At 30.0% G+C, this 24,462-nt stretch overlaps 1 protein-coding gene across 1 annotated transcript; it reads left to right on the forward strand.

Moving 5' to 3' along the window:
* Nucleotides 1–433: 433 nt before the first annotated feature.
* Nucleotides 434–12,061, forward strand: LOC112591361 (peptidyl-prolyl cis-trans isomerase CYP19-4-like). Its single transcript, XM_025335158.1, has 7 exons — nucleotides 434–1,501; nucleotides 2,125–2,286; nucleotides 6,979–7,113; nucleotides 7,211–7,374; nucleotides 7,456–7,742; nucleotides 11,611–11,747; nucleotides 11,829–12,061. Exons 1-7 carry the CDS (start codon nucleotides 1,439–1,441, stop codon nucleotides 11,907–11,909), a joined length of 1,029 nt encoding a protein of 342 aa, XP_025190943.1. The 5' UTR covers nucleotides 434–1,438; the 3' UTR covers nucleotides 11,910–12,061.
* The last annotated feature ends 12,401 nt before the right edge of the window (nucleotides 12,062–24,462 follow it).

The raw sequence follows: 24,462 nt of genomic DNA on the forward strand, positions 1-24,462 counted from the left end.
TACAAATGCAGTTTTGGTCGATAATATTACTTTTATTAATTTACTTAACGGATTATCTTAGATTTACATTGTAGTATAAAACGTCTTGTTAATCAAGGCTTGCGATCTACTGGTACAAGAAAATATGCTGACAACGAATATCGCATACACTATACACATCAAAATTACTTACGTGCTATAATCTCAATGCTTAATATGGGGTTTTTAACACCCCCTAGGTAAGATGGAAAATCATCGATCCACATTTACACAATTTTGGGTGATGATTTTCCATGGGGTTCCGAGCATGTTTCTAATAATATATCCTCATTTATTTTGGGTGCTATTTCTAATTGTCTCAGTCAATTAGACTATTGTCAATTAAACAATTGTTTCAACTTAATACAAAATATATTTTTCTTTCTTAAATATAGTAATAATAAAATGGAGCTCACGGTGATGACTGTTATCATTATTAAAATATATTTAATATAACTGACATGCTTATTGTTTCCTCTGGTATTTTTGTGAATGAATTTTGAAGTAAACTTAATGATTTAGAAATTTCCGTTAATTTATTTAAATTGTTTTTTATAATTGGGATTTGTTTTGGAGATGGAAAATTTTGTATCTCGTTATCAATTAAATGTTCCCATTTGCTCAAGTCCATTGAGATGTTCAAACTAGGAACGTAATTTACAAGCATTCGAAATTATTTTCCTATTTGGTTTCAATTTAACTTCGTTTTCGGCCGTGTTTGCTTCACGATAATTATCTAAGCTTAACATTCCTGTACCGGCCATTTACTTTTTCTATTATTGGTTTTGTCATATTTTGACAAGTGATTAAAATATTTTCATTATTTGTTATATATATCCAAGTATTCCTATTCTCTAACTTATGCCATATATTATGATTAAATTGAACATGCTTAACGTTACATAATTTGGGGATTGTTCCTGGATTACGAAATAACATTGCTTCACATGAGTCTTTTACATTTTGAATAGGTTAATCGTGGTTACTAATAATTACATTTGTCATGGTTTTACGATTTGATAATTGCTGGGAACTTAGCTTTATAAATATAAGCATGACTTATCTATAGCTATATAATCTGATGTGGGTTCTATAATTATGTAAATATTATCATGTATCTTAATAGGTAAAGGTATAGATTTATACATTATAAACTTAAAGTTATCAATTAATGGTATTTCTATTATAAATATTAATACATTTTCTACATAAACTACATTTATTTCGCCTATCCGTAATAATTCTGACACACCTTTATTAGACAATTACCTGGTAACGTTAAAATGTATACGATTGAATAATAACGAAAATTGTTTGAGTTAGTTGTTTATTGCATCAGCTACTAATATATATTTTAATATATATTTCAATAAGTTCTATTACAAAATTTTTAATATCGTCAAGACTAACATTACAAAAAATGCAAAACAAACTCACAAGAAAAGCGTCATGGGAGGATATGTATCGACAGCATAGAAATAATGTAAAATAAATGTTGTATCAATGTAAAGAAAAAAATACATAATTTCTAAAACTAAAAATGTTCGAGTACATAATATATACATAATAAACATGTAGGAACGCAAAAATATGTATAGTTTGTAACATATTAACTATATCTGTATTATAAACGGTACTTTCTTTCGTAAGACAGACTTAAGTGATAAGTATTTGATGTTTTCGATGACTTGTTAATATACCTATTATTAAGAAAAATTAAAATAATTTATGATATTTATGTTTATATTAATTTGTCAATTTGAATTCAATGTCTGCCCGATTATCATCTATAGCTCTAAATTTAAGCATTGTTACGTCCATCTACAACTGGCTGTATATTATTATAATATATTTTTCGCTGTACAAGCCTTTTAGGCTTTCTGCTGCTAAAACTAATTATTTCCATTTTCCTCTGTCCTTTGCCATATCCCAGTTTATTTCTCTTGATTGCATAAGTTCCATCATTGTCTCCCGAACATTGTCCATCCACCTTCAACGTGGTCTCCCTTGTTCCTTCCTAAGCATATTAAATTTATTATGATTGTGACCCGAACTTACTAAACATTGTACCTTGTAATAAAATCACAACACGATTTTTGTTTCTAGATAAGAAGTGCTAGACCAAAAGTGGATAACAAAGCACCCTCGCTTAAAGTTACAGCGTATTACAAGCCTGGAACCATTGAAAGAAACACGGCAAGACTAGCACAAATAGAAGAGGACAATTTTAAATTAATAAAAAATATTAACATAATTTATCGTACCAAGGTAAAAAATATAATTTTGTTAATAATTATATGATATGATTTCCATATTTTCTATATTTTTTACTTTTAATTTTATACTTTTGACAATTGATTAAAGCTCATTTTAATTATAAAATAGTTTTTACTCTATTACAACATTATGTAAAGTAATTTAAGTTTAATTTTCGTATTTTTCGATATGATTAGATTCAACTATTAAACTCTTTGTTCATACATTTTTTTATTATTTGTGTTTTTTATTTATTGTATGAACAATACAATTTTATTATAACTTATTATGCTGACAAAAACTATTAATTATATTTTATGCCATGCATATATTATTTATATCTAATTACTATTATTATTATCTTCTTATTGTATAAACAACATCAATATTATTTTATCATGTTAACCCTTAAGAAGACAGATACTGTTGAATGGAATATCATTGGCCCAAATTTTACTTTTTTTATTCATTTCGATAAATATGGAGAACATTTTTGTGAAAGTTGGATAACTTATATTTTTTTCTTCTAAAATATGATTCAACTACTGTATATTACTGTACCACCGCATCTCATTAACTACAAACTCATCTAAATACTCTCTCATAGTGGTTCACCAACTGAAAAATAAAAATCAATGAATCTAAGTCCTCTTTTGTGACTTTCTCACTAAGACCTCTAAACTGCCCAGCTGTAACAATCAACAACATCATAATTTCTCAGTTGACAGAAGTAAAATATCTTGGTCTTACATTCGACAGACGCCTTACCTGGTCTCTCCATCTCAAAGACAAGCGTAAGAAACTTAAGTTTAGACTTCACACCTGCTAAAGCCATTGTTTCGTTCGAATCTTACCTTACCCATCAAAATCATTCTCTATAAAACTCTTCTTCAACCAATAATGGACATACGGTATAGTAATCTGGGGTTCTGCTAAGAACTCGAACAAGAAAACTATACAAGCTTTCCAAAATATCACTCTTCGTTTAATCACTGGTGCACCCTGGTTCGTTTCGAACGAAACCATAAACTCCGACCTCAAATCACCTTCCATCGACGATACAGCTGCTATCTACTATAAACGCTTCAACGTCAAACTTCTAAATATTCCTAACCATCTAATCAATGTGTTAGCCTCACTAACCTAACCTAACCTAATCTAACCAGACGCCTTTAGAGGAATTGTGCCGTGATTTGATAACTTAAGTTAAAACTTATAAATATAAGAGGTGTCACAAATGTGTGATTCCCTCCTCATGTGTTTATTCCTGTAAATTGTCTGTACATTTTTATTAGTATTACTTATTGTACTATGTATAGAACGTAATTCTTCAAATAAAATCAAATATTTAAAAGAAAAAAATTTCTTCATTATTTGATAACAATTGTTATTAATTTCACTAAATTAAGTTTTGAACAATTATTTTCATATAATTCATTACATATTGAAACCTCTATTCCTACCCGCAGATTGATACAATTTTGAAGAAATTACGTTAAATAGTTCAGCTGGCAGCTATTATGTCATAATTTATATTTTTCCAATTTATGCATCAAAGTTATTATTAAAGGCTAGTGTTGCCCCATTTGACGGTATTGAAAAAAACAACCTACTCGTATAATTATAAAGTATGGGTTTTTAGAACCCCTTTTGTGTCTTGATTACATATTTATTTATTTTTTTAATTGGTATAATCGAAGTTACAATATGTGTTTTAAAAGACACAATACCTTGATCCCGTATTAATCGATGTGTATTTCAAAAGACATATTATCTTAAATGCTATCATAAAATTAACATATAATTTACTTATGGTTTATATATGTTTAGATCAATTTGATTGAAAACAGATTAAAACTAAGAAACTAAATGATATTTTTCAAGCAAATTTACGACAAAAATAATTATAATACTTATATTTTTTATTTACTTTAGAATAGTTTTGGTAAATAATAAAATGATAAAATGAAAGTCTGTAGACTTTCAAAACCACTTAACTAATATTTTTTGTTTTTTTTTTCGCTAATTATTTCATGTGAATATGCTCTCGCGTATTCACGTGAAATAAAGGTTCGATTTGTAAGACCCGTTCTTTAACATTTTGTATAATATTGTTCACGTGAATTTGTGAATTATTGTATTCACGTATTTACACGTTTTTTAGATATACGACGACGTTTTCTAGATTTTTATTTCTATTATTTTCTAAACTTTAGGAAGATGTATTAATATAATTTACTAAAATTGTATCAAAACTAAAATTTCTTGATGGAAGATGTATTATTTTCATTTTCAGAACTACCAAACCTTATTATAACTTCTTCGGAATTAAATGGATTTTTAAATCCCAATTGAAACCTTTATAATATGTATTTATTGAATATTTTATATTTATTAATAAATTATTTACATCCTAGTAAAACTACAATAATATTTTTTTTTCTGTTTCTATTTTTGTAATAAATGTGTTGGTAGGAATGATATACTAATGTATTTATATTTTATACGTACCTAACAATTGTTTGATTTTAATGACCTGAATAAAAAACATAATTTTAATTACTTTTTTGTCACTGATTCTTTTGGTAATTTAATTTGATGTACATTTTGTAAATGTCTTATTAGAGACCTAGTAGTTTCACTGACAAAGGAGTATAAATTTTGATCATCATCACATATATCACAATAGTCGCGATCTCCTTCTTACTTAGCATAGTGCTACACCCAACTTTTTCTTTTACCCATTTTTTGTAAAAAATTATATACTGTAATAACTGTGTGTAACTTTTAATGTGGCTACACCCAAACCTAACGGTTGACTGTTGCAACTAATATAAATTATAAAACTAAAACTCTACACATAATATCTAATCTTTCACAAAAAACATTGTAAGTGTTTTATTTTGTTATATTCACGTGTTTATGATACCCGTGTATGTATGTCTATATTCATTTAAAAAAACATGATCGCTATAATGTCACCCGTTTATTACGGATTTGTGTGGAATATTGAGTGCGGTAATTTTAACGGAAAAGTTCCACAAAAAAATATTGTTCTTATTTGACCTGAGCCTTCACATTTAGCAAAATCTTCATGCATACCCAAAGTGTTTTAAACTTTATTTTACAGATGAATTAATTTAATATTTATTTATACTAATCAAGAAATACAACGCCAAAAGGAAAACTATTTTTATAGTTAAAACAAGTTATTATAAAACAAGTGCAAACCTATTTGATTTAACATTGCTTGAACTCAATGCTTTGTTTGGTTTATTGAAGTTAATGTGCAAGTAGATTGGTTTTACAATGATATGTTTTTTTTCTTTTTTTGTCTCTAAGGTGCAATGAAAACAATTCAGTTTTTCATTTTGAGGGTAGTTTTAGATAGAAAATTAAATCTAGTTAGTATTTTTAAAACAAAAGTAAACATTTTTCAGTACTTTTCAAAATAATAAGGAAAAACAAATAATTATTATGGAAAAACCGGGAACTTTTATAAAAAAACATTTTTTTGATTAAATAAATCAATTTTTTTTTTTTGTTATAATTAAAGCGCGGATTTTTATGCACTTAAAAGTATCGAAATATGGCATATAATATGCAGTAAAAATAATGAAAATATGCAGTAAAAATTATGAAAATATGCAAAAATATACAAGAATTTTTTATTTATTTAAAATTTACAATAAAACTTATAATAATTAATTACTTAAATACTTAATAATAAATAATTTAGGAAATTTTCTAAACTTAATTTATTTTTAAAATTGTATTTATTATTAAAATTAATAATCATATGCATTTCAAGTTTTTCTTTTGTGAAGTTGTATCATTTATCGATTAACATATTTTTAAAGACTGAGAACGAACGTTTGACGTCAACCGAAGTTATTGGGGCATATTTGAAGCAATTTAGTATTGTCGGATCTTGATAAAGATCTTCAAGATGAACGTTTTCACTTAATAACACTGAATTAATTTTTCGTAGAATTTTCAGATCTTCATTTTTATTGGAAAGCTCGTTTAATTTTGTTGTAAGTGTTACACCTTTCAATCCAGGAATAGAATGCATTTTTTCTTTCGTTTCGTCAATTATTGAAAAGCTTAGATATAAAGTCATATTTCGAGTTTCCAGTTTTTTTTATGACTATTTTTATCACTAAAAATGCCAAATGAATAGATATAAATTTTAAATCATTCTACTTGACAAAATATTATCCTATACATTTTTTTAAATTTTCGCTTCAATATGCAATAAATTTTGAATTTTGTCAAAATATGCAAAAATATGCAATAACCTTCAAATATGCAGAAATATGCAAAAAAAAATTTCACCATTAGCTTCAAATTATGATAATTCGTGGAGATAACTGACAAAAATCCAAAAATATTAAAAGGAAAAAAATATGCAATGGCATAGAAATCCGCGCTCTAGTTATAATTATTATAGTATAACCATAGACTTTATTAATTAAATTTTGAACAATATTTTCAAACATCAACGCCAAAATCAGTTAGCAGAATAATTTAGAGTCGTTAGCGAATGATAAAAATGTTAGGGTATTAACATATGAACTTAATGTATATTGTATACATCACAGGTTGTAACATGAATATCACTTTAATTATTAAATACATTATTTACCTTATAACTTTAAAGTTATGATATTAGTTATATCTAATTAATAAAGTGTGGTTCAGGGTAAAACCGATTGTTTTAGATCAAACTTATTCAACAATAGAGTAAAAGTTAAAAGTAACAATGTTAACATGATGAAATTAAAACAAAAAATATTTAAAGAAAACGTTGAAATTCTAGATAAAATTGTTCGCGTAGTAAGTACATATATAAGTATTTAAAATATAGAACAAAAATTGGTATGAACGAAATTGTAAATGCCTATGTAATGTAACTTTATTATGAATATTCTAGAAACCTAAAGTCGATTTTAATGAAATGGAAGAACACTACAAAAATCACCTTAAGTTAATAATGTCCATGACCAATTTTCCGGAAAGTTATAAGAAGAAAAAGTCTTATGATCCGCTTATTGTCAACATGAAATTACCAAAAAATCTACGAATTAAAAAATCCAAGTAAAATTTACATTACATTAGCGTCTTTTATTTTTGGACTTTCGTCGATAACATGTAACATGAGTATAATTATTATCATAGATGTTATTTGGATATCAATAATTTAACAGAGAACAGGTCGCTGGGTCGTATGACGATTGAAGTATACGATAGCATCGTTCCCAAAACAGCTGAAAATTTCAAAATGCTGTGCCAACAGAGATTGGGTGAACTTGATTACAGTGGAACGCAAATCTTCCGCATCATACCGGGGCTATTTTGTTTAGCAGGAGACGTCGAATACTCGATTGGACTTGGTGGTGTATCAGCTATAAATAACGAACGATATTTCGATGACGAAAACTACACGCTCAGCCACAATGCACCCGGTACGGTTGTTGTTACAACTTTTTATCAAAAATGACCTTTTCCGTTTTCCACCAAACTTTTAAAAAAAAAATCATTCTTTTTTTCTGCAAATTAAAAATTAAAGATTTATACATTTGGAACCTTTTTATGTTATAATTCAATATTTTAATAATATCTATTTTTTATTAAATAATAACTGAATAGACGTATGCAGTGTGTTAATAATTTGTTTATAAATACTGATTAATTTTATTTTGGGCAATTTCTAAATATAATTTCAACGACTTAATTTATTCCTTCATACGCTTAATAAAATTTAAAGTTACTAATATTTACTACTAAATATTTTTTTATTAACACGATTTTAGTTGAATATACAACTCATTGATCGATGTTCACTATCCGCCATCGGATTTAATACATATTTTAAAGACGTATAAAAGACATATGATATATTGTACGTTTACAAAATCAACTATTTAAGGTGTAAATTTCAAATTATGTACAAATTATAAGCCATAAGAACATATTATGAAACTTTTTATTAACTTATAATAATTAGTCAAATAACCAAGTCAACAACAGTAGTTCTATAATTATAGTTATAAAATATATATAACTCAATTATGTTAAATATACTAAATTATGGTTTAGACATTTTTTGAAATTCGCACACCACTACTTTCACGGTAAAAGAAGAGTATCGTTAATTTGTTTATTGTTTTAATTAATTTGACATTTATTTTAATTCTGAAAAATAAATTATTGAAATTTAATAGTGTATTTATAAATTTATTTATTTATTTGACATTGCTTTAATATCATATACAATAGAAAACTTATAGACATATTTATAAAATTGCATATTTCATTTAAGTTATAAATGTTGTGATTAAGATAATTTTAAAATATGTTAGTGTTAATATTTATTACATTTTTTAAAGTATTCACTAATAGTTCACACGAAACTTCTTTATTCTCTTTTATTGAAATAGGTTTTTTCTTCAGGTCATCAAATAATTGCCAGTTTTTTATTTCTCTCTTAATATAAGTATTGTAATGTCCTATTGTCGATCTTAATTTCAATTTCTCTAGACTAAAACTTATTACTCCCCTAAGTTCATAAAGTTCATAAGATATGGAGTTGTATATCAAATGTGGTGGGATATCTGATAATCGCATTTTCACTTGTGCAGTATTTTCTGAACTTTGATTATTGGAAACACCTACCTCTGAAAAATTACAGTAATTTTTAATTTTACTAATTTATTTTATAATTGAATATAAAGTAGTTATTTAATTTATAAAAGAATAATATTTGTTTGTATATAGTAAAATTATTTACCTTCCCAATAAAATATATCAATAAATAAATGCTTGTCAGAAAGTTCTGTTATACACTTTTTTGTTTTTTCACGACATTTTTTACTTCGAATTCTTACATGTTGACTCACCACATCGGAAACAACTGTCCAAAAAATATTAAAAATTATTTATTTTCCCATTTTTTTTTTTTTTTATTATTATTATTATTATTATTATTAATTAAAGACCCGCAGTGACTGTGGCTATTGGTCTGGCTTTACGGTACATATTATTATATATTGCTTAACCTATTAACTTAAAATTAAACATTCATATTTTATTACACAAATTGGATTTTTTTAAGAACATTAAAAGATTTTGTGTTGACTTTGGCTCCAGACTCAGGATTTTGTATAGATATGTGAAGCGTAGTATGTCTTCGCGGTCAGGTTAAACACATCGTCAGCTTAGTCGAACTACTTGTTAGTTTAAAGTTTAATGAAGTGCATTTTACTTTTTCTTTCAATGTAGGAAATTCTTCAAATATTGAATTGATAATATTAGTTATGGTGGTATCACAACTATCTAAAGTAATACCTACCTACTGCAACTGCTAAATTTTAGAATTAGTTTTACTAATTGTACCTTTGTGCATCATTTATTTGCTATTTTCATGTATATTTTTAACCCATGTCTGAAATGAATTGTGATCCAGAAATCCTTCGGTATGATGTTCAATTACTTCTTCTAAAACATTCTTTCTCCATCTTCTGTTTCGCAATTAGTCAATACTTCTTCGAATACAGTATCATTTATATAACTTAAACTATAAAAATTCAATAGTAATTATTAAAAATGTGGTTCCACTAAAATTTTAATATTTTCCATAGGAAGAAACTGGTGTGATGTCTTGCCATCCCCCCCCCCCACACTTGAAATTGAAATTTTGGACGAAGTAGTGGCATGCAAATTCATACAAATTCCTTGCTGAATAATAACATAATTTTTTTACAGATTTTGAATTGGGGGGAAGGGTCAGCCCAACGCAAGTAAGATATAGGGCCCTTGAACGTTCATCGAGAATCAGTGGTTGTATGTATGAAACCAGAAAGAACACGTTTGCATAAATAAATAACTTTTTATTTTTAAAGATTATACTTAATGTGCCAACATAGGTTGTTGTGTTTGGTGACCGTGCAACTATACCTTGTGTGGCCATAGTCCTGACATTTGAAGAACTTTTGACGTCGAACATGCGCCTGACACTACAATTAACGTGGTCAATTCTAAAACTGGAGGAAACCAGCACCTTTACTGAGTTCGAGGGCACAGAAAAAGTTATGGTTTTGGTCCCTCATCCGACTCTTCTTTTGCTTATAATCTTAATATTTATCGATGACACTGCTGCTGCCTCAATTGCCTATGAGATTTTTTCATCGGATGCTTCTTCGTCCGCGTCTCTGATTTCTAGTTTTGTGGTGTTTGTTAATCTAGTGAAAGTTACGCCACCACCCACTGCTCGGAGTATGTCTTTAGTCAAATTTTCTGTGTTGGTTGACTTCCGATCAAGGACCACACGAAAGCCACTTTCCCTGGTCTCGCCGCACTAATGCTATTACTTACTGCTTTTACTCCCTTACCAGCTTTAATTTTCTTTAGTATGTCAGTGTACTCATCTTTCCAACTCTGGAAATGACTACGTCAAGTCTGAATTTGGCTTGGATATTTTGCGCTCTTTCTTTGGTCTTTTCTTCACCATTGGCCATGCTTCCAGCGGCACTTAAGGTTTGAAGCTGAGGTGGTACAAGGGCTGGTTCTAGTTATTTCTAGCCATAGAGGTTTTCTTGGAGTCTGCATTAGTGATAGCTTGACTATAATTGCCTCGAGCTTCGCGTCTTGCTTGTCTAGTCGGTTGTATACTTCTAAGTACCCTTTAGGGTGCGTATTGGGTTTCAGCACATGGCTTGAAGGACTTAATCTAGATATAACTGAACGTTGTCAGTGGTTAAGCAATAAGCTTCTGATTTTGTGAGGCTTGGTGGAGGATGTCGATGAGAAGGGTGTTCAGTGGTATTCTGTTCGCGGCTAATTCCTCGATTATAGCAACTATGTTTGAGATGCTTTCTTTTACTTTGGCACTCCTGGTGAAGGAAGATAGTTGGCTAAGAGAGTCGACTTTGCTACACAGCCTATTAATGATAATATTCTGCCCCTTAACTAGTGCTCTTAAATTGGCCATCGATTGGATCAGTGTGAACCATCCTTCGTTTTCAGCTTGGAAGCTATGAGTCTGTCTTCTAGGGATTTCCTTTTTTCTAGTTGCGTCCTCCCTTGGGAGACGACTGTTTCAGCATTAGTAGTAACTAGAAAAGTGAAAGTCTGGCTGACCACTTTGTAATTACCATCTAAGTAATGGGAAATGTAATATTATTTAATATTAAATAGTAACATACAATAGGGAAAGTGTGTTTGGCAACAACACATGAGTAAAAAAATAATGAATTATTGTATTACATATTAAAGCGATGCCGTCGGTTTACTACATTACTTCAAATTCATGATACTCATATGTCTATGACACAGGTACTTTATCTATGTACAATTTAGAAAAAAATGAAAACGCTTCACAATTTATGATCACGTTTAAACCACTGACAGTACTAAACGGTAGACATGTCGTTTTTGGTAGAGTCATTGGCGGAATGAAAACGTTAAAACTCGTATGTATCTAGTTCACCAAAACGGTTATAAAAATTGATGAAATTTTTAACCGTATTATTTTTTTTTTTTTTTTTTTTTAGATAGAAGATTCAGGATTCGCGTCTGGTAAACCAAAACATAAAATCGTGATTATTAAATGTGGAGTATTTAACAACTGTTAAATATTTATGTGAAATTGGCATTAAATTGTATAGGTAATTCAATGATGTTCATGCCTGTGTTAATATTACCATTGCTCATTGTCTCTCATCGTGGTAATTGTCGTTATCATACATATAGAGAATTGTGTATACAATAATGGCTGATATGTATAAATTTTAACACCCGCAACAATACAATATATTTTTAATGTCATTATAAACAATTAAGCTTGTGTCTGTTGATTTATATCTTAAAAATCATTCGTGGCATTATATTTTTTACACAATAATATTAAATGTATACATGTGATTTATTTTATTATTTAGGTATTACATATTTACGAACTGAGCCTTTTTTACAATGATATTAAATGAATTTAATTAACAGAAAATATGTGCATAATAAATGAACGGTAAACAAAAATATAAGGTGATATTATAAAAATACAAAGAAGAGAATAAAATTAAAACAATATCAACTATAACCATTGAAAAAATGTAAAGTGTTGGTTCACATTGGCAATAGAAATTAATCACCTTAGGGGCTCATTCACTAAGTAATTAGAGGTAGAATGTGGAACATAAAATGGAATAGTCGATTGGGTGGAACGGCCAGGTATCTAAAAACAAATTAAAGGTTAGGTGAATCGACTTGGTCATTCAATAACCCTTCGAGGAATCTAAGACCAGAATTGTGTTTACGTTCAACTAAAGAAGATAGGCAAAGATATAGGAAAGACAAAGACTTCTTGGATAATTTGAACAAGTTAGACAGAAATATGAAGTATCTTTTCATATTTTTTTCCTGCGCAAACACAACATCTTTAACGAAGTTCCCTTCCATTTTTTCCTACCTTATGTGTTTTTGGAATGGGTTTTCTTTTAGCATCTTGTCTTAGTTTTGGATATGCTGATAAAAGTTCAATAAGAATAGACAAACGAAAATCATAAAATGTCATCTTAAATCAGACTTGTGATTGATTGTACAAATTATAAGAATACCTAACAACATTTGGATTACATGTATTCTTATTTTCTTATACTAATGAATGATTTTTCTTAAAAATGGATTGTAACTATTCATCTGGTCTTGTCAATCAATTTCAATCATAATTTTATTATAATTTGCAAATGGTACTGGTTTTAGTTTTTTCATAACCTTTTACATTTTCACAAGTATTAAATTATTTTGGAATTCAGTATAAATATACATAACATCTTGTTTATCCCATTTACCAATCATCACATCATTAAAGTACATTGCATTTGTTTTCCCGGGTTTTAATTTGATTTTACCACAACCTCAGGAATAATTTTTGATTAAATTTTAATGTAGCCCGCATTATATGATTTTTTTTTTTATGTAATAATTGTTCTGCTAAATCAATACTATTATAAAAATTGTCCATATAGATTGAATGACCATTATTCAATTTTTTGGGCATAGATATAATACTACTTTTTCAGCGAATCGCGGATGAAAAGTTTGTTTTAAAAAAAGTCGGACAATAGGTCCGGGATTCAGTTTTTATTTGGTTAATATTTTTATTAAATTGCAATAATAGCCAATAGATAACATTGCATTTTAACTGTTTTATTAAATCAAATATGCAATCACCTCATTAATTATATCATATTATCGTTTATCAGATACAATTAGTCTGATGACTGTTTCCAAACTTTTTGAACACTCTGTAAATCATCAATCTCAAAATAAGTTTAAACATTTTTATAATTTGACCATATAGTTTATCGTTCAACTTCTAATAATTACTTACCTACATTATTGAAAACTGATACTAATATAATACATCTTTCCGTGTGTTTCCGGGCAAAAGACCAGAGTGAGCTCCCGGGAGCTAAGCACCCCAAAAACCCGCCCGGAGCGCCACCTTACCTTAGACGCCATAATGAGCTACTACCGCAGCCTGTACCCGACGGTTTCCCACCCGAATCAAACCCCTTCTACTAAGATGTTACTCTCACAACCACCACAAGTCCTTTCTCTAGTGCGGCGATCCCGTCACGGACGAGCGCGGGTCCTCGGTGAACATTCACGGTCGTGCGACCCGTTAGCGGGCCTGCCCGCCGAGGCTGGTCTCCTATTCCCGCGATACGAAATTCGAGCTCAGCGCTCTAGTCCTTGCAACTGCCGGTCCGCGATAGACCCCAGGACAGCGCGCGAAGTCTGCTACAGGGCTATCTTGTGTGCGTACGGTTTTCTTTTTAACAGATTGCCGTCTCTGTTTAGGTATCTAAAATTGCACTTGACTCTCCCCCTCCCCCGGTTGAATGTGCGTAACGTAGCACTCGAAGGGGGAGCAGGCCCTTATTTACGAGACTTATAAGACCTAATTAAACTCCTGTTGAGGCACCCGGTTCTACGCTCCCCGAAGGGTGTACGCCACTGACAACGGGCGTTTCGCACCTGGCCGCGGGACTGCTGTGGAGTCTCCCGATCTTTCCCACTGCAACCAGCAATAACTGTCATATCCTGATAGGCGGCTACCGAGAAGCCGTCCCCCGGCTTCTGCCGCGCATTCCTCAACGGTTCGTGCTGCCGCCCCAACCACCCCCCCCCCCCGCGGAAGGGACGCATAGCACTCCCACGACGGAGTTGGATCTCGCCGCATAAGTCGTGTTCTTGACACCAGTCACTGCGGTCGGTCATCGTGGTACAACTGCCTGATCTTCCCCGGCAACACGCGGGATCCGGCTCGGAGAACAAACCGCACCCACACAAGCTGGATCGGGCCAGAGGAACCCGGGACTACACCGCTTGAACCGCGATAGTTATCGCAGAACATCACGGTTTGCCACGGTAGAGCCGAATATAGTCAATAACTTCTCGTTTTGTGGTTCACTTCTTGGCGACTCCCCGATCAACGGTTCGGTCAAACAGAATCCAGAGAAGCCCCAAATGTTTCTTCTGTCAGGCCCCGGCTGCCTCTGAGGTCCTTCACGAAAGTTCCACGCGCTGAGAGTACGCCCAAAGCCCTCAGATAGCCCGGTGAGCACGCGTGGGTCGTTCGAAGCGAGACTTGGTTCCTACGGCCAACGAGCAATCATCTTTCCGACACAGGTCACTCACATACCTTATCAAGTCCAGTTCTCAGTGCTGTTTATCATCCATGCACGGTTAACGTTTTTCCCTCGCCGCAGAATCGTCGACGAGTGCGATTTGATAGGATGGACCGATTTTAGCCGCTGCGATCCCCGGGTGACCGCGACGTTTCCATCCACCGCTACGAAGAAGCCTCGGTTCATCGGTACGAGCGCGGTTCCACCGGCGGTCGAATCGAAACTCAGCCCATATATAAATATTATTTAAATTTTTTATTGTTGAAATTAATACCTCAAAATAATAATAAAAATAATATTGATTACATAGTTTTATCATAATATTAAAAAACTTAAACTATCAACAATCTTCTTTGTGATGCTCTTGTGCTTCAGTTATTGGCCAATGGATTATTTCATCATAGAATGGCATTTTATCAGCAGGTATATGACAAAGAAGACTTTTAATATTATTCATTTTTTTATTTATGATGATCAGAAAATCTGGATAAATCTGACGAGATATTGCAAGAGAAAAATATTCGCTGATAAAGTTGTCGATGTAAGGATGAACGAGCGGATACCAGGTTTGAACGAATCATAAATGAAATGAAAATAATCGGATATTTTAAATGTAATTTTTTATGCTTTTAATACGTTTTTTCCATGGATTTTTATTAAAAGAACATTTTTCTTGTAAAAATCTGGCCACCAATTGTTATAATCAATAATATATTTTGTTTTGACTTTTTCAACTGAAAACTTATGAGTGTTTGATAATTGCTGAATGAGCTCAATAAAATCGTCGTGTGCGTATATTCGGTCTTGTTTCCTTACTTTAAGCTTGAGGTTTGACTATGCCAAAATCTCTATCACAAGTGACCTCTTATTGGAAAAATATGTTCTATTTTTTATTTTATTTTTTTTTTGAAACGTCTGCTAAGATGCCTGTGCTATAAGAAAACGAACAATTGTATGATTACGGTTTTAACCCAAACATCCATCTGAGAAAATAAATAACTCATCGACAGTTTCATGAATATATTTGTCAATATACATTTTTAAAAATGTGCATAGTTCATTTGGTCCCTTATATGTCTTTCGCAAAATGTTAAACTTAGCGATGCAAATAATATGTTTAAAAGCTTTAACATAAATATTCAACTCTTTTGCAACAACAGCAAAAACACAAGAGGAACATAAAATTCATCTTTATATCTTTATAGTAGCCATAAATCATAAAAATTGGAGTAAAGTATTTAGGACAGCTATAAAACGTCCCGTCAATATTTATATTTTTACATCGCACAAGACATCTAAATTAATTTTCGTTGAAAACCCTACCATCGAATTTTCGAAATCATTTAAAAACATTTAAAAGTTTTCATCATTATTTGTTATAAAATTCATAGATTTTAATGCATTTTGAGTCACGTATGTACTTTTAGATAATTTAGGATGAAGCAGTGAATGAACACGGTGAATGTTTTGTTTAATTAAAATAACATCGTTTGTTATGAGAGATGAAATGTCACCTTTTTTAAGCTTATTATGTAAAATTTTTGATGACCGGGCAGAAATATCACCCGCAGTTTAACAACTATCTAGTAAGTAGTTTTTCGTCACATTCATCATGATTTTGTTCATTGCAGATGTCTAACATAATAATATCAGAAGTTAGTTAAAAAAAAAAAAAAACTCTTACACGAGTTTTTACTACATGTCTACCGTTGAACCTCACCTTGCAACATTTTATGAAATCAAAACTTAAAACCTTTAATAATTCTTGTTTTTCACTTAACATTGTAATAACACAAAAATAAGAGAAATTAAAATTAAAATGTAAAACTTATCAAAAATTATTATAAAAGGGTATATGTTAAGAGTATGACGTGGCCAGACTGACACTAGGGACACAAGCCTTGTATGTAAGTCCAGTACTAATAAATATTGAATGTACTTGTTCTTGCGTTATTACCTTCCTCCTGTTCTTCGGAGGGTTCTCGAGATCGTGATTCGAGAATATGATCAAATACCCCGTATGTAAATTAAATAGTAAAATATTTCGTACTGACAATAAGTATGTAGGGCATGCACCTTACCTGGTTCGCCGCGGTGAATACCTGTAGTACGATCCTCAGAGAAAGATGTAAGATAATACAAGTTGCGATATGATTTAAGGAAAACTTAAATTTAAATAAGAAAAACAACACTGATTTATCTTAGAAAAAGAAAGAAGTCCAGCTGTCGCTCGCAGTCTTGAGTTGTGGGATGTATGATAGGTCTTGGGAAGAACTCCTGCTCGTTTTTCTGGTGCGCCTGCACTGTGTTTTTGTCGGTGCTCATGCACTCGATAGTTTGGCTGATGCTCATGCACTCGATGGTTTGGCTAGTGCTCATGCACTGACTAGAGAAGACGACGTGATCAAGACAGCCAGGGTCCCCGATGACATAGAGCCTCATTGGACCATCCCTTGTCTTTGGCGGCACACGAAAATAGGTCAAACGCTTTGTGCCATATGGTCGCAATAGCGTTTGGGTTTCCACGTGGCCAAACAATGTAGATCGTCTCTCTCGTCAGTGATCAATAGGGATTATAGGTTTTTATTGAAGGCTATCTGCGTGCGACAACTTGACCGTTACTTTATTTAACTAAATGATAAAATATACAATAAATTATGATGTGTGAGCATATCATTACAACATATACACCATTTTTCACTCGTAATAATTTATAATAATTGTGTGTTCACGAAGTGTTCGGCTCTACTGGTTGATTATGAACGAGTGCATACCACCAGGCTGTTGACGAATATTCGTTATCGTTGCGTACCTACCAATCAAAATATGATGTACAAAGTTCAAAGTCGTCACTTGCTATATGGTATACTAATTAGGTAGTTATGATATTTTATCTATACGGACTCAATTCAAAGATATTAAGATAATAAACCGAACTCAAATCAAACACTTAAAAGTAGCATGGATTCAATTCAATATCACCGGTTCCCACACCATGTAAGATAATTATTAATAACTTTTATCTTGTTTATGTATTTATTTATAGTTATGTGCTTGAAAATTAAATAATTAATAAATCATAATAAACCGTTATAGTTTATAATGTTAGTTACAGTTTCCCTAGTTATCTCATCCATCTTTCAAAAAAATGCATAAAATAAATATTTAATGTTTATTTTTTAGTTTGTGTATTTATATTATATGTACCTATAATAAATTAATTGTATATCATAATATAAGATGGAGGAAATAGAAGAAAATATAACTTTAAAATCGTTAAGCGAAGAAGCTTTGTACGAGCATGCAGATGAAAGTACACTGGTATCATGTACTGACAATAGTATACATGTAAGGTAAATCTTCCAATATCTATTAATCGAGCTATTGTTTGTATTATTTTATTATTTTGTTTAAACGTTTAGCTTAAATATATCGTTACAATTATCTTTAAAAAAATAAGCTATATTTATTTTTATTATTTTTTATTGTTAAAATCTTTGAAATTTTTATTTTGTTATGTAATAATTTATATTTTGAATTCCTCAATATAAAATAGAATATTTTTGAACTATTAGTTCATTTATTATTTTTAAGTATTTATTTAAATTTAGATAATTGAAGTGGTGGAGTAACATTTTATTGATTATTATAATGTATTAGAAAAGTTTTAAATTCTGACAATATTTGGGAAAAATTTAAACTTAAAATGATAATGAAAAAATTTTGTATATACGAGTGTACTTGATATATTTAAATACTTATAATAAAACCTCATGAAAAACTTTGTATTAAATGTTTATATTTTTTTATGAATTGAACAGTTTTTTAATGGTCGTGAGTTCTCAATTTATTACGCATAAAAATTTAGAAAATAATTAATAATTCGCTAGAATTTTCAAGTTAGACTTTTAAATTTGTACAAATGGTTATAGTGTTGTTGTAGGTTTCCCATTTACTGTTACTTCAGAAAGCGCTGGCTGTATAAGGACTTGTGGCCGAACGAAGCCCACGACATTCATCACTGTCAAAATTAATCACTTCTCGTAAATAGTATATTTCTAAAGATTCTGTTAAATTCTTTTCTATTTTGCATATTATTGTAATGTTTGATTTTGTCGTAATTTAGCCGCACCAATGTTACCAAAGATTTTTCAATGTTAACCGTACTAGTTGATGCTTCTAAGTAATCTAAGTTTAAAAAAAATGTATAATATATGTTTTTCAATGTCATGACAAAAATATTAAACATATCATCTAATATATAAAATTCTCGTGTCACAACGGAAAATGTTTGTCATCAAACTCTACCGAAACGGTTTGACTGATTTTCACGAAATGTTGTGTGTATATTCATTATTCAGTAGGTCTGAGAGAGTGATGTAAACTATTTTTCATACTCTTAGGCGTAAAGGGTGACTTTCCGCAAATATAACAATATACAAATATTATTTAATTTAATTCTAATAACAGAATAGTTTAATTCTTTCTTCAATCTCATGAATTTATTTAGTACAACATTAAGTACTTCAACGTGATCGATTTGTGTTTTGTACAATAAACAATGCCAGCAAGACACAAAGGGTTTGATTTGGCCCTTCAAACGACTAAACTACAGCCAATAGATATAGAAGGGCATAAAGAACAGACGAACAAATCCAACAGGATAATGAAGATTTATATTAATATCTCATCGGAGCCGCGACGGTGTTTGCCTAATAATCAGTGCATAATTTATACATGTTTTAATAATTGATTATATTATTTATTCGGAACGTCAAAAATATCTTATTAAAAATATTTTGTTAATATCAATTCTATAATTAATTAATAAAATTAATAAATACCTACACAAATAGTTTTTTTTTTTAATTATTATTTATTTAAATTAAATAATAAGAAAATACTACATAAAGGCGACGAAACAAAAACAAAAGCCCATTACAAAAATGTTTTCTTTAATTGTAGTAGAAAAATTTCCTTTTTAAATGAAGTTAGTTTGATAATAAAAAAAAAAAAAACAATGCGCCCTATTTTACATTCTTTTAACATATTTAACTTGCATAATTTACATTTTATATTTTATATTCCAACTCTCGTGTATTCAAGAAAATAAACTATTTCAGATGGCTGAAACCAAACAATGTCGATGAATTGAAGTTCGTATCCAAAGATGTTTTATTGATACGAGCTGGAAAGACCATAATATTTTATGACGTTGTTACTCAAAAAGAAGATATCTTAATAGTTGGCAGTAAGTCATTTCCAAATAACAGTGATGGGAAACAAGAATTACCTTTAGAAGGCATTGGGTGTGTTGATTGCTGTGATATAAATTTATTGGCTTTGGCTGAACAACCACCAATATCTAAGGTGGTTATATGTTCATACCCTGAACTAAAAGTGTTAAAAACTCTTATTGGTATGTATGGAAAATAAATATGTTTTATAAAATAATTTTACAGCTACAATTTTAATGTAATATAAATGTTAAAATGAAGCAATTTATGTTCTAATTTGTTTACTTATATAAACTTAAACCAAATGTTTTTATTTTCATTGGAGCTTATTTTAAACTTAATTTTTTTTTTTTTTTTTATTGTTTTAATACTTATTGACTCGCCCATTATATAATAATGATATATGATTTCAAAAAAATTGAATCTTAAAATTGTAATACATTTCAGATAATAGCTGTTCTGCACCTTATAAGTCTATACTGTTTTTAAGATTGGAGTATTTAATCGGCTTGCGTGATTATCCAGCATTTGATTTGATAGTGTGGGCATGGAGAATCGGAGAAAAACTTTTGGCCGTTGACACCGGATTTATTCAGCCGAATCAATATTTAAAGTAAAAGCCTGATTGGTGTACCAAATTATAAAAGCATATTAAATAAAAAAGTATGCAATGTATACTATAATATTATACTGCAAAATGCTATACGATATTGATAGATTCCTCTGGGTTTCGGATATATACTGCAATTTGTTTAATTATTGTGAAATATAGACCAGTGCTTCTCAACCTAGGTGGTTGCTACCATATGATTTAAATCAATACGAAAAGCTCAAATATTAAAATAAAACCAATAAATATTACAATATTACTTAATACTTGGAAATTTGTTATATTTTAAAATGGGAAAACAAACGCATTATTATTACTTTTTTAGTGCCTAATACTATTGTTTGACGTTTATTAAAGAATTTATAATAAACGTCGAATATAGTTTATTAACTTATGATAAGGCTTTTTGCTACAGTGTAAGTGATTATAAATTCAAAAAAATACTTATGTCTTATGACTTATAGTAATGAAAATACACTTCGTGAAAAAATTACAAATATCAATATTTTACGCAATACAACTTGACCAATCTACTAATATTAATAATGAAGCTATATTGTTAATTTATATGAAATACCAATCTAAACGATAAATAAGAATTTTTTTATTACATAAATTTAAAAACATACTGTATTTCTAGAGAAATTTTCAAAATCAACTAATTTAATTTCTAAAAAATTAATTTACAATTTTCTAACTATATTGGTATTTGTACTGATGGAACAGTAGCTATAACCGGAAAATGTAATAGTCTTATCACACGTGCTTAACAAAATTCCTAAAAAAAGCATATATATGAACTCACTGTTTCATTCACCGTGGACAATTAGCCACTAAAGATATAAACGAAAACATTTTGATATTTTAAATATATTTGAGAAAAAAAATCACTACTTGGTGATTATTTTGAAAAAAGTTATATTGTTAGCAAAACTTATATATATTTCCGATATATTTTGAATTCTAAATGAGTTAAATTTAAGTATACAAGGACCACGAAATTATCTTTTCTATATCTTACTACAAAATTTGTTGTATTTCTAAAAAAAATATTGAACTATGGACAAATCTAATCTAATGTTTTTATAATAATAACCTATTATTCATGTGACCATTTTCAATATTTTATGTAGTAAATAGTAATTTATCTCAAAATATTCAATTTAAAAAATATTTTGGAAAATTAAGAAGAGTAGAGTAAATGCTCCAGCTTGTCCCCCCTCCAAGCGCGTATGGAGCAAAATATACGTATTGGTTTGATATTTTTATTTTAAATAATTCCTTTGATAAGTAATAATAATAATTATTATTATTTATTTTTACATGACTAGTATTTTTTTTACTGTATTTTACTGCTAATGTTTTCATATTTTTTATAGTAAAAACTAAATTAATTATTGTGTAAATAAATACCATTAAATTTTCATTTCTATATTATTTTTAAATGATTTAATCCAGCCCTGAGGTTTGTTTTAAGATTGAAATTATGTCTACGTCTAAAACTAAATAAATTATAATATGATCGTTGTCACATCGCAGTCTTTCAACGATAACTACAACTGGCAGAAACGACGTGTACCTTTGCCAGACTGAACTCAACGTCGGGTGTATGCTCCAATTGTGGACATTGCACGTAGCTTGCAAAGCAGTGTATGCAGAGAAGACTCAGGTCAAGGCGCCTCTAAACGCTACAGGATCGGGTTGCTGGACGCCATACGGATGGTACGTGTTCTGTGACTCATTGGCAAACGTTTTCCGAGTACAACCAGGTACTCCGGAACCAGAAATCGTTGTAACAACAGCGGTAGATCCAATCTTAGTGAAACGTGATAGCGACGATGATGTTCCGACCGCGATGGTATGCCCCAGCAAACAGGGTTTTATACTGTATGCGGTCAATCAAAGTTGTCAGCTGACGGTGATTATATAGTTCAATACTATTATAGTTTTAATTTTGTTTATGAGGTTAATTATTCGTTCGGAAGTGTAAAGGACAGTGGCGCCGAACCTATACCAGTGGCGTTTCCTGACTTTCGGCGTTAGGCGTTAATGTGTGAGGAAAACAATTAGGAAAACTCCCCTTACGGAAAATAAATTCGTATCAACTATTAACAATCAACATATTATTAAAATTATTTATTTTAAATACTTTTAAATTTTTAAAAATACATCCAAATCCAACATCTATAAAATTAAATATAATATAAAACTGAAAATGTACAAATTAATATAATAATGAATATATTATGTTTTCGACGATCGGCGTTGCAGTCTTGCAGTACGAGTGTACGACGTAAACAGGATAACGTGCAGCCGCGACGATCCCCACTAACGGTCCAAACACAGTGTATAGGCTAGCGCTAGACTAGTGAGTAGTGGCTAGTCGTTAATTTCATTTTCAACGACTTGGTCTAGTATTAACATGGCACCGAAGTTATCCGAAAATATCACGACAAATTACGAATATGAGATATTAGACACCACAAGTCGTTGTTCGAAACATTAACGTCCTACACGGCTACACCCTACGGCCTACACAAACACAACATAATACAATATTATTCCGTAATCGGCGTAATCTTATTGGACGCCGTTGCGCGTCGTAGCTGCAGACGGCGCGGGCGAATGGTCGAGTTTAGAGCTTAAAATAGACAATAGTAACAATAGTTTATTATTTGATATTATTATTTTTACATGACAATTATTTTAAGATTTTGTAAATAAAATTATATAACCATGTAATATACTAATATGAATTACAAATTACAATATTACACACATGTATGACATCAATGTTTAGGGCGTTAACACACAACTTGCACACCCAGAGAAAACGCCACTGACCTATACATGAACTGAAACGATCGCTTCATATAATAAAGAAGGTGGGGTGGTTTTATTTGTAGATATGTGTTTTTGTTTTTACATTACATAATACATGTACTAAATAATTAAAAAAATAACTAAAAGATCAACTAGAAAATAATGTGTTAAAATCCTCAGTGGTGGATGGGTGTATAAATATTTTGATTTTGCTTCATTTAAATTTGGGAAAATTCGTTTAAAAATGAGAAATTTTTTTTATCCTGTTAATGATATTTTCATAGCCAGTCGGTGGTTATCAAAACTTATGACTTATTTACGCCCCAATACCGTCAACAGATTTAAAAACGAAAAATTATGTACATAAATATTATGATAGTTATTAATTATTAAAAAACAGGAATCTACTAATTATGTACAATATTACTCAGTTATTTCAACACAAAAATAGCCAAGTAAAAAAAAAGGGTAAAAAATAATCGAATTTGAAAAAAAAAATTAGTAGTCATTTTTTTTACTGTTATAATAAAAATACGCAATATATATTAAAATTTTTATTATTCTTCAGTCAATGGAACGCTCAAAAGTAATTTGATTAATATTGATAATTTTAACCTCCTCCATTAAAATTTTTATAGCAGCGACGTAACAGGAATTTTACATATTTATTAAATCGAAGATACATTTATTGAGTAGCATTCGTTGTTACACATATTTTTTTATATGTATTTTTTTATTTATTTGTATATATACTTATACCTTTATTTTATAACTAAATAAATTATACTATGATGTGATTATTTGCAGTTTTTTAAAGACACCA

Source organism: Melanaphis sacchari, unplaced genomic scaffold, assembly GCF_002803265.2.
Source record: "Melanaphis sacchari strain LSU unplaced genomic scaffold, SCAv2.0 Contig132_pilon_pilon, whole genome shotgun sequence".
Lineage (NCBI taxonomy): Eukaryota > Metazoa > Arthropoda > Insecta > Hemiptera > Aphididae > Melanaphis > Melanaphis sacchari.